Genomic DNA, 12,800 nt, shown 5'->3' with positions numbered 1-12,800 from the left:
CAAAAATGAAAAATAACATAGAAGCAAATCAAAATTTTAATAGCCTTTAAAAATACCTTCCTAAGTTAAGACTGCTCTATATAAATGCTAATAATTTTCACCTAGTTCATTTTTTTCTAAGAAATAGATTGTTAGAAAAGGATATATCATTAAAATAGCAGTTGAGTTACATGAAACTTCCCATTTTCTACAGGGTAGCCTGCATATGAGAAAACTAGATTGTTTTGTTTCCTGAGTGTTGTTCAAAGTGACATAATTTATTCTCTGTTGTTGCGTGCTTTCCATATTGTTAACTTTCTAAAAGTGCATCTTGATATGTGACACATTACATAGGGTGAGAGGATAGACATGGTTTTGTACAAGGAAATCATCTTGAAAAAGAAAAGGACCTTATTATGTGTTTTCCAGACAGCGAGTCAGAAATCACAACTCAGCTACAATTTTAAAGCAGAGAAGGTGGCAGGGCAGCCTCAGCCCCGGGGCGGATTCACACGGCCCTCTGACCTCCCTGGGTTTACAAGAGAAATGTTCCTCTGAGCAGCAGTGACAACTTCAGTGACAACCCTCTGATCCCTCCTTAAATATTGGACCATCTCCACTTTGGGACTGTAGAAATATACAAGACACAGATTTGTTATAAACCAAGTGACGGCATGTGTATTTTCCATTACTTAAGTAAGCATGTCTCAGATATCCAATAAAACTACCATGGGTCCTAGACCCACGGCCTCACTGCTTAAAAAGAACTGCTATTATATCCATTTTCTCTTTTTACCATTAAAATTTTAAGGTCAAATATCTAAAAGAAGGTGTGCTGATTCTTCTGAAGTGCATGTCTGTGCATTAGAGCCGCATTTCAGAGGTTGAATGTTGTTTTCTCTGGGTGCAGGAATGGAAGGTGAACACTGTTGTGCTTGTTGAGTATTGGTCAGAAATGAAAAGGAACTTAAAACACTGGCATTTTTTAAATCAAGTTCAACAGATGCTGCAGAAAAGTTTGCTCTTAAAATCAGAGATCTGAAGCAATAACCCAAAGGACTAGCAGCTAACCCCCATGCAAAGATTTGTTTGGAGCCTAGAAGAGGCTATGAATTCTGCATTGCACTGAAAGTCCTTGATCTCATGCCAACATTTGGGGAAGGACAATGGTGTTAATAGCCCTGGCCTCCATCATGTAACTGCCTGATTTTCCCACTTACAAATGGAAGGATGTCTTCATGGACATGGGTTTAGATAATAGAATTAGCAGGCTCCTTGATAGGAAGCAGACCCACAGTTCACATGCCTCAGGCAGTTCTGTACTGAAGACACAGCACGGATTTCAAATCATGGAATATGTCACTTCCCTGCTCAGCCCTGTCTTGCAGAGCAATGCCGGAATTGACAGTCACAGAGATTAGCAGTTATGTGACAGCAGAGTAACTTAATAAATTTGCAAATGTGTGGAAGCTAATAGCTTTTGATCATATTCTCTGAGGAAAAAAAGACAGTGAGATTTTTTTAATTACAGGTTCAAAAGACAAAGGAAAAAAAATCAGCTGGTTCCCAGAGTGAGTATGCAAACAAATAAGTTGGCAAAAGAAAATGTAGAATCTGTTCTCTTGGATTCAGATTCTTACCCAAATGCAAGTAAGCTTCTCTTCATTCTGCAGAATTTACTGTGGGAATGTATATTAGACTGTTTCTCCCAGACTCTGCTGTGACTCTGAGCACAATCTACGAGACTGTCCCACATGGGATTCAATGGTAATATCCTTTAGTTCATTCATTTAAAAGGTCTACTTATATGGGCTCCAGGAACTATAGCTCCAAAAGGAAATTGATGGGTGTGGGGGGAACTGTTTATTAATGCTACAAAGGGTACAATAGTTCACAACAAATGCTGGAGATAAAAATCCAAGTATAAAACAGAGATATTGCACCCCATTTTGAAGCCAGTACTGTTTTCTCATAAGACACTTCTCTTCAAAACAGACAAAAAGCTTCTGCCAGTATCCTGTCTGGCTCTTGTGCAAGCTAAGAGCTGAGTAAGTTAAGAGAGCACAGACTGGGTGTGCTGAAAAGGTTCTAAGATAAAAATGTGTGGATGTCATTCAAGTGCTGCTTAGGACGAAAGCACAGCGGGTTACTGTGGACAGCGTGTGCAGAGGACCGAGAACTCGGACACTTACAGGACAGGCGGCGATGGTCTGCTCCCACTGAGTCATGCTCAGGCTCTCCTCCAGGCTGGTGCATTTCTTCGTCACTGCGTCCCAGCCACAGTAAGGGTCCTGGGCCCCGATGCAGGCACTGGAAACACACACGAGGGTCAATAGGAGGCCGCTGAACTGCACTAAGATGCAAAACGAGGCATGCCTGGCCCTCACGACTTAACATGAGAAGTGATTATGAAAAACAAAGTTTCCATCTGCACACACCTGGAAGTATCCAATTAAAATTAAATAACTAATTTTCATTGCAATACCTATTTTTTTCTTAAGCTAGAGAACAGACAACTAAGTGACTAAGGTGTCAACATGAACCTTTTGGTGTCATCAACAGAGTTAATGTTGGAATTTTGCAATGGTCAAAAATACGACTTGTTTTTATCACCACCACCACCACCATCACCACCAGTATTATTTGTTGAAAACCTACTGTGATGTGTCAAATTATCTCATTTAGACACAAACAACATTTATAGAGAGGTATTATTAACACTTTTTTATCATTACCATAATCATCATTACCACCATTGATATCATCATAACTACCATCAACAGTTATTATTTGTGGAACACCTACTGTGGTATATCAAGTTATTGTATCATTTGGACACCTAAAAACTGTCATGAGGGAGGCACTGATGAAACAACAAAGAAAACAAAGACACAAAATTTATGAAATTGGCCCAAGGACAAGCAAATATACCCAAAACCATGCAACATGGTAAGTTCAAATTTAATAAAACAGGTCTTTCTTCTCAGTACCATAGCTTAAAAATGTATTAAAGTTTTGAATTTAATAGTAGTTTAATATAGCTGTCTACAATATTCCACATATTACTCAGCAGTATTGTAGATAGTGGATATTTTATTTTAGCTCTGTGTCGTTGAAGGAGCTAACATACAACCTGGGCATTATCAGTTAGGGTTTTGGCCCCCATGTTCTAAATAAAATACAAGGCAGAGGAGAGGATGGAGCAAGTAGACAGAGATAACAGTCATAGAGCCAAAATTATACAGAAGACCACTCCGCAGGAAAACAGGGCATTAGACACCCAGGCATTCTCTCTCTGAGGGGGCCAGGAAGTCAGATGTGCAGGAAATGGATGTGAGGAAAGGCAGGATGTGAGGAAAGACTCCATTAGTATGGAGTCTGCTGTCTCTGCAGTTAGAAGGGAGGATAAGTTACAGTTGTCGATTAGTCAAACATAGGGCCAGTGAGGTAGTATGAATAATAATCTGATTACTATTAATGATATGGAATAAGACTAATTAGCATACCAAACATGCTAACCACATATAAAGCACTGGTATAAGAACCTCACCTCTATTCATTCATTTAAAACTCACTGAATCTTATAAATATAGTATCTCAATTAGTTACTACATTTATTCCCACTTTAAAGTGAAGAAACTGAAGCAGAGAAAGGTGAAGTCCCTAAGCTGGGGAAGAGACATCTAAAGACAGTAAATCAAGCAACAGAGGTATAAATTATTATTTCACTCACTCTGCATTAACTATTAACCATCTAAAAAGTTCAAACAGAAATGGTTAGAATCGGGGCTTCTCACAGCAGGACTAAGCGGAGGTGGGAAGAGCTGTGAACCGATGATCTGTCCCTATCACCTCAATAGAACTTTTTGGTAAGTGACCGGGCACATGCTAAAAGGTACACTAAGGCACATTAACATTCTTAAGAGTTTATTTTAGCAAACAGGAATTCTAATCGAGCAGCATCAGACTGAAGGTGGTTAGCAGGCTCCAGAGTCAGGAGCTGGGGGAGAGGCTTTTACAGAGAAAACATGGAAGCAAGCAAGGAAACTGTGTGATGGGCTCCAGTGTAAGCGGTCGCCTTATCTGGGAGCGCCTGGCTGGCTGTGTGTGATTGGTGTTCTCGAGTGTCATCCTGTCAGCTTCTGGCACATTGACCCTGGCTTGGGCATCGGGTTGCTTACACAGGCTGCCGAGGCACTGGAGCCACTGCAGCCAACGGCCCCTTGTTTGACGACTTTAACCCACATACATTATTAACACTTTCATGCAACGAAACCAAACAAAACCAGCATAAAGGGCAAAGTAAAAGCCTTCCCTCACCAGAAGTAGGCACTATTCACACCTATATTTGGGAGATAGTGTCTTTATACAAATAAGTGTGTGTGTGTGTGTGTGTGTGTGTGTGGACATACACCTGTACTACATATTATATGTATGTCTGTACACATAATATATATACACACACACACATATATATACACACTATCTGAAAACACATATACACGTGCAAAATGGACTGTGTAACACAGCCTCATGTTTTACTTCTTTACACATAATTATATATCATAACACGATTTCCTTCAGTAAATACAGCTCTACCTTATTCCCTTTAACATGTCTATAGTATTCTGTTACCTTGAGAAACCAACATTTATTTAAATCCTTGAAAGCAAGGCTGAAATGTACATTTTTGTACATATTTTCTACATGACAAACCTCCATGATGAATTAAAATATATGGGTTTTAATCATTTTGTATGACAGGTGCCTCTCTTCCCTCTCCCTGTTTCATGTTAGATCTGGCCTTTAAAAAAATAACTTAGTTCTTTCTGACTGATGAAAATCCAATCTAGTCATCTGTTTTATTTGGTTGTGAGATGAAGATTTAGAGTAGGCGTGTGCAGTTGTTGATCATCCGTATTTCTGTTTGTGTAGACACCTGCTTACAGCCCATTCCTGCACTCGTGTCTTTTTAACTGGGTCGTCGGCTTCAGTCTTTTGTGTGAAGACATTGGCAGCCAAAATGCCTATGTTACAAAAATTATACTCTGTCAATAACGTTTCTACTATGTTTTCCATTTGTCGCTAAATGTTTTTTTTTTGAGATACACATGGTTTAAAATTTTATGCAGTAAATTTTTTGAATCTTTTCCTTCATAGAACCTGGATTTTGTACCATATTTAGGAGCTTCTACTGTTAAAAAATCATAAAAACGTTTACCCTCAGATTTCTTCTGATTCTTCTGTTGAATCATTTCATTTGCCTCTGTATCTTTTATTTTTAATATTTTTATCCTCACCTAAACATATGCTTATTGCGTTTAGAGGCAAGGGAAGGGAGGGAGAGAGAGAGGAAGACAAACATCAATGTGAGAGAGAAACAGCAATCAGCTGCCTCTTATATGCAAGCTGACCTGGAGTGAACTTGTAACCTAGGCAAGTGCCCTGACTGGGAATCGAACCCATAGCCCTTCATTTTACAGGTGATGCTCAACCAACTGAGCCACACTGGCCAGCGTTACCCCCATATCTTTGATCCATTTGAGATATATTTTAGTAACTTTCCTTCCTTCCCTCCAAAAAATTAAAAAATAAACAAAAGCATATTTTAAATCTAAATCATTCAAGCTTCAAACCAACAAAAGCAGATTCACAGCTCCGAAGTAAGAGCAAGGGAGCTGTGTAGGGTATCTTTCTCTGTTTTCTATTAAATTCAGGCAGCATCTTTTCAAACACAAATTTACATCACAGTGTGAGTGCACTGGTTTTTAAAAATCTCGTCTTTTTAAGGTTTGGAATACAATTTCTAATAATTTACTCTTAAATAAAAATATATTTTAATAATCAGTTCCATTAGTAAAATTTCACCTGTATTTATAGTATAAATACTATATAAATACTATTTATAAAACAAAGCCCAAATTTGTCAATTTTAAGAACTCACAATTTTTAAGACACATAATTATTGATTTAATAACATCTTCTTCTTTTTTCTTTTTCTTTTTTTGCAGGGGATAGGAAAGATGAGGACCAATGACTGCATAAGACCAAGGAAATTGCACATTTTGTATCTATGAAATAAGATCATTTCATATAATGGAATCAGGCCCCAGGACAACAAATTCCCCCATGTAACTCTGCCTGTGCACGTGTTGTTCTGTAGGAAAATACCCAGAGGGAATTTACCTCGACTGCAGTGCAACCTCTAAGACAAACCTGGGCAAAGTAGGGGTGGGGGGGTGGGGGGGGTGGGGAGGAAGAACCCTTCTGCCTCCTGCTACGACCTCTCCAGGCGGTGACAGCGGGATCTGACCCCAGTGTCCTAGTCTTCCTGACGGCCTGGCTGACAGAAAGCATGGTGTGTATCACACATGGAAACTCCAGTGCCCGAACCATTTTCATGTTGGTGAGCAACAGGGTAAAGCTACACCTACAGAAATTGTTCAAAAAGCCTGAATTCCTTATGTTTCTTATTAAATTAAAAAATTCTTTGACATGTTTCTTTTTTATTTTCTTAAAGATTTTATTTATTTTTAGAGAGGGCAAGGGAGGAAGAAAGAGAGGGAGAGAAACACCAATGTGTTGTTGCCTCTCCCCTACTGGGGACCTGGCCTGCAACCCAGGCATGTGCCTGGACTGGGAATCAAACCGGTGACCCTTTGGTTCTCAGGCTGGCCTTCAGTCCACTGAACCATACCAACCAGGACCTAACATGTTTCTTACTAAATTAGACAAAATTAAAATGATGAAAAGGTGAAAAGTTCCTTCAATTCCCTACCTTTGCCCCAATCTTCCCCTTGTAAAGCTACATGGAAAAATGAAGCACACCACAGGGTTACGTGGAATACTTTAAGCTGTTTTAAGTGAAAAGCTGTTGCATAACCATCACTTTCTTCCCATAATGCTGCCAGTTCTGTGTGCTCTTAACATTCCACTTATCCTGTAAAATATTAAAACTTCTCTACAAACACAAATGCCCATCCATTAAAAATACCATTTATACATGCTTTCCTCACTTAAAATATTTAATACCATGGGTGAAATTCTCATGAGCCCTTCTTTTATTCTTAACTATACTTTAAGAAAATGAGTCATCATAATATATACTTTGGAAAGTGGGTCTTTGAAAGAGACCATGTAGAAAATCAGACTTACTCTTAACCGTCACAAAAGTGGCTTTTCTTTATTCCACTTTGAAATGTTTTCTTTATAGGATGAATCTTTTTAATTTCCTTATTTTGTGAGTAACTTTAGATTATTCTCAGTTAACATAGTGTCCTAGTCTTTGAAATTATGTAAATCCAGAAAGCATGTCAATCAGAATCTGAGGGATTAATTTCAAAACACATTTATTGAGAGCATGTTGTAGGAGCTAAATGTGTATTTAGAGTCAGGCTTTAATTCTAGAACAAGAATAAACTACTCGCCTTTTTGCATTTTGCAGGATATTGACATTAATATTCATCTAAAGTTCCAAGGGCGTCAAACTCATTTTCACCAGGGGCCACATCAGCCTTGTGGTTGCCTTCAAAGGGCAGAGATAATTTTAGGACTGTATAAATGTAACTACTCCTAAACTGTTAAGGAGTTGAAATTACATTTGGCCCTTTGGAGGTAACTGTGAGGCTGATGTGGCTCCCCCCAGTGAAAATGAGTTTGACACCCCTGGTCTAAACTCTTCCTTTACATGTTAAAGTTAGTAGTTACGCTACTGATAATTTGAGTAATAGAAAAATAGGTATATTCATTAAAATCTTTTCACTATATTTTTGGACAATTGGAGCTAATTACTGAATATGACCCCCTCACATATCAGATGCCTAAGTACAGATAACTTTCTCTGGCTTGTTTTTGTCACACCAATTGTCATTATATCTGCTTATTTTTGATGTTAAGAATTTTTGCCATGTTAACAAAATGTATCCATTAAACACAGGACATTAAAAGTGTTTCAGTGGTTCATTAATTCAGCTCATACTGAAGAGCACTTGCCATGAATGAACTAGACTTTGAAGGTGGTGCATTTACTGTGGAAAACAGAAGAGACACAGCCACTGTACCCAAAGACCTTACCTTTTATTAAAGGAAAAAATCATTAAGCAATTACACCGATAAATAGCAACAATCAGTTGCAAAGGAAAAACCACAAGGAAAAAAAAGACAAACTGCTCTTATATATATTATTTCTATTCTTTTAAGAAATTGAACACAAAGCTGAACCCAAAACTGTTGGCTGCCTAATGCACATCTAAGAAAAGCTAAAAGCTTACACTGTTGAATTTGACCTATGGAATCTTTTTAGTACACCTTATTATTCTTAGAAACATGTTCCCCATTGTAACAACTATGTATAATTAATTAATATAAATTATAACATGATTACATTTAAATATTTGGCCAAAAAAGAAAAGAAAAAAATATGTACTCATACCATGGTTGCAGGGGAACGGAGTGGGCAGTGCAGAAGTCAGGGCAGCCATGGTATCCCTACAGGATGGCACTCGTATCTTTCTTTGTTTTCATTTTCTATCAAAATATCTATCTATATCTGTATTATTGCCAGAGGTGGATTTACAATGAAGCTAAAGGAGGTTTACTTCCTGAAGTTTTTACTTCTTTAGTTCATGAGGCCTTTTAAGGCCCTGCCATTGGCCTTAGTCATTTAATATTTATAATTTGATGTTCTTTTCCTTAGTGAGAACCCCTCCCAAATGGTGTGAGCTTCGGGCCCCACAACACTTACATCTCTCCCTGAACATTGCAGAACAGCAGTCTGATGTCCGTTTCTTAATCTACTAGTCAGTTTCCACCTTTTCCACATTTTGGCCATTCCTTTTCCACCCTGTCCAGGACCTGGGGGTGTTAACTTGTGACTTTGCTGGAAGATCCTTGGTCCCAGCCCAAGCCCACCTCAGACCCCTTGTTACAATGTGCTCTTTACAATTATAATTAGCATGCTGATGAACATATTTTGTTTCCTCCCTTCTACTTTTTGAATAGTTGTAATGATGACACACACATAATGACTTCCTCTTTCCAATTACTATCACGTCACACAGATGTCTTCATAGTCATCATTTAATGGCTTCAGAATAACCCACTGAGCAAATAAGCCAGTGAATAAGTCTATCACAACTTACTGATTGGGAATTCAGGACTGGAACACTGGATGTGATTCAGATATAACTTAAAAAGTAATTGCACAGGGATGTCAGGCGCAGGATATCAGGTCCTAGAATACTCTGGCCAAGATCAGCTGTAATGCTAAATCAATTTGGGGGTAAGGTCTAAGGTAACTCCCGGGCCCTTTGGCTCAGACCCATAATAGATATTTGGGAGATTTTATTTATGCCCAAATTTCTCATTAGAGTCTGAGCCCCGTGAAGACGACAGAGTCAGGGCTGCCTCATCCATCACTCTCCGCTTAGGGCCTGGCTTGGTGCTTGGCACCTATTAAGTTCAATAAATATTCTAGGAATGAGTTAACTAAGGAAAATCCAGTCTTTAGTGACCACACCAAAGCCAACAAAAACAAAAACTCAGGACATTGAGATTTGGAAAATATTAAGTGAATAGCAAAGGGAGAATGGCTTGTAAAACGGGTACATGTCAAAAGGTCTTTTGGAATGTTGTTGGGATTCATAACCGAATGGCCGAGGTTTCCTTGCCGGGGACACCGTGGGGCTCCTGCAGTTTCTCTCTGCACACATTATACTTCTCCCATCAGGCAGATGCTGCCTTTAGAGAATATTTAATCAATAAAGGCACCAAGTGATTAACTCCACCTTTTAAAACTTTGCCCTTTCAAGCAATAAATGTCTTAATTTCCATCCTAATTTTCCTAATGAGATGTTAATTTCTTTAACTAAATGATAACTAGCACAGGTTGACTAAATTGAGAAGGACTAGATACCCACTCACAAAGAGAGCCAAAGTCAATTTCTTAATGGTTTCATTTTTTTGCCCTACAGTTTCATAAAGCAAAATTTAAAAAGGCATATGTCTTCTGTTTTTTACACGGGCTATGATTCTTCCAGTTTTTGGTTTTTCTTCTCCCCACAGTTAGTTTTCAAAATGAAGCAAAAATAAATAAAACAAAACGAACACCCAAGCCCCAAGGGTTTCAGTCCCTTAGCTAACGTTTTCTATCACTACACTTTTCTGTAAAGGGAGTGTTACTGCTCCACAAGAACTTAGGGTTTCTTTTTAGGTTATTAAGTAAAGCAGCAGAGAGGAAAGAGGCAGAGTGTCCATTTGTGAATTTGATAAATGTTTCAAGAGCCTGCCTGGGGCCAGGCACCGCGTGGAGGCTGCCCAGGGCCTGGGAAGACAGGCAGTGGCCAGCCACCAGGAGCGAGCTCTGTTCCTGCGGGCCGAGACAAGCCTGCCCACACGCAGCACTCAGAGGTCTTGTTTCTGTTCTGTGACTGGAGAGTCTGTGGACGTTCTTTCTGGTCCACCTCCATCCTTCCCTATGAAATGTTCTTTCTGCAGCCTGGCAGGTTTATCTCACCTCATAACTGTGGTCAATGTTAAATAAAAAAGAAAGAATACCCAGGTACTGAGGGACCACTCTGCATAGGACATGGCTATCTAACCACTTTACTGTACTTCTGAAACTACTACAGAATAATATTAAATGTAAACTGTAATTTTAAAAATGAAAAAATATATAAAATTTATGTAAGTATTAAATATATATATATCCAAAGGAAAAAAACACCATGTTATTCATAAAAGGTTAATGTATAGAGTTAATGTATATAATTTATTAAGTTTAATACCTAACTTTATAAATCAGTGCACATAATGTTTTAATGTTCATTCATTCCTTCAAAAGGCATATAGAACAATATTCTAATTTAGGAGTCAGCAAGTGACAGCCCACCACGTGAAGTTTCACTGAAACACCGCACAGGGGAGTACTCTGCCCTGGTGGTTTGTCACGCACCGCACAGGGCAAGGCTCAAGCACAGCAGGCCTAAGCTTTGGCAGAACGCCCTGTGATCCTCCCTGGGCATGGCACGTGGGAGGATGATGAGGAGCTGCACAAGGCCACTGCCCTCCCACCTGCCTCCATTCCGGGGAGGCTGTCATGAGGTAGTTTCTCATCAAGCTGCAGGCTATCCCCCTCAGCTGCAGTGTGGACTGGCCGCTCTGTGCCATGGTGCCCTAGTTCTCCTGCTGCATGGTCATCTGGGCCCTTCTGTGTTGGTGTCATCCTGTGGGACAAGGGACGTGGGTAGCAGACACCTTTTCTGCTCCTGCTTTTGTTGTCTATGAAAACAATAAACTCTCTGAGTCTGAAAGTATATTATATTCCTTGGCCTGAAGAGTCTGGGATCTGGGAGCCTTGCTGACACACAGCCACGCCCATTCACTACGGTCCGTGGCTGCTTCCACACTACCAGGACAGGGCTGAGAAGTTGCGACAGAAGTCAGGCAGCTTGGGAAGCCTGCATGTTTTCTAATTCCTTACAGAGGCAGTGTGCTGATCCACTGATTTAATTAATGCACAGTCCTTAAAATGACTTTAAAAGTCTTTATCAAAAGCCCTCCTCCCATCACCACCCAAGAGCTGAAATCTGTCAGGCCACTTGGACGGCTGTGGTATTTCCCAGGAGGAAAAGGAAAGGAGAGGGTAATGGAGTTGGCCGGGGCGGGGGGAGGAATAACTGCCTGATTTTTCAACTTGACTATTACAGCCTGAGTCCTGTGACCATTGTTTTCTGCCTGAAACAATGAAATGGGGACCCTCAGTTCTCTGCCGGAGTCTGTTTTCCTGCAAGTATAAGGTTATGAGTTTACACTGCTATTTACATCAGCGGGAATGAAGACAGTGGTTGTTCTTGGCTGCTCTCTCCTGTGCACCCCTGTGGAGATCGTCTTCCACTTTCAAGACCTCACGCCACTATTGGGGAGCCCGGAATGTGCACCCACTGCACGTCAGGTGGTCCCAGGTTGACAACAGCTCACCTACCTTCCTGTCATATGCTGTACCATATCCAGGCCTGTCCCGATTCCCCAGGGACCTCAAAGCTCAATGAACGTTAATTCACCCTATGAAACTAATATATACATGAGGCAAATAAGCCCCAGAGTACAACCAGATATACAGAGAAGAACGAGTTTCTCCCACACTATACACTGCAGAAGGTAACTGCCCACTCCGATAGCGAGATTAATTCTTTGCATAATGTCCTCACGCTATTAATTAAATGGTTGTGCAAAAAATGCTAAAATTAAAACGTAGTTTTACTTATTTTTTGATCAAATTTGACTACAATATATTTTTTAAACATTGTTCTTTCAAAATAACTTTCTGAGGAAAACAACTTTATGACGTTAAAATGCCGTGCTGCTTGTCCCACGTGACAAGCAGCCCAAGCCGGAGCTGGGCCTCCCCTGAGGCTCCAGGGGCACCTGTGGGAAAACTGGAGAATAGAGACTGGGAGACTCGCTTTAGAATAGCCAGGGGGCGCAAAACTCCTCTGGTTTGCTGGGTCTAGCAAATAAAGAAGAAACTATTGGGAAAAAGCCATAACTAGTTATCAGTAGACCTGAGTTTGGCTTGTCCTGATACTAACTAGCTCAGGCTCTCAGTGAGTGACCCAATGCAAAGTGCTGTCATCATGCAGCTGGTCCCCTCTGAAACCTGACCGCTGAGCGAGAGGTCCTTGTCGTGCCAGGGGCAGCACAGAGAACCAGAGGTGAGGCCCCGGCCCTGGGAGCAGAAAGTCCCAGCTCTGAACCTGGGTTTCCTGCCACCAGAGCTATGTGACCTTGAGTAGGACACCAAAGTTCTAAGCCACCATTTCTTC

The 12,800-nt window shown here is 40.2% G+C and overlaps 1 protein-coding gene across 4 annotated transcripts in view; it reads right to left on the bottom strand.

The window, feature by feature from the left end:
* Positions 1–12,800, bottom strand: part of SEMA5A (semaphorin 5A) — a 439,222-nt gene that overhangs the window by 75,923 nt on the left and 350,499 nt on the right. For all 4 annotated transcript variants that reach the window (XM_028515073.2, XM_036020275.1, XM_036020274.1 and 1 more), the window contains one exon: positions 2,172–2,289. In XM_028515073.2, coding sequence (XP_028370874.1) covers positions 2,172–2,289 — 118 coding nt within the window. The remainder of the gene's footprint in view (positions 1–2,171; positions 2,290–12,800) is intronic.

This window comes from Phyllostomus discolor, chromosome 3 (assembly GCF_004126475.2).
Source record: "Phyllostomus discolor isolate MPI-MPIP mPhyDis1 chromosome 3, mPhyDis1.pri.v3, whole genome shotgun sequence".
Lineage (NCBI taxonomy): Eukaryota > Metazoa > Chordata > Mammalia > Chiroptera > Phyllostomidae > Phyllostomus > Phyllostomus discolor.
Note: the sequence above shows the minus strand (reverse complement) of the source record. Positions and strands in the feature narration are given on the sequence as shown.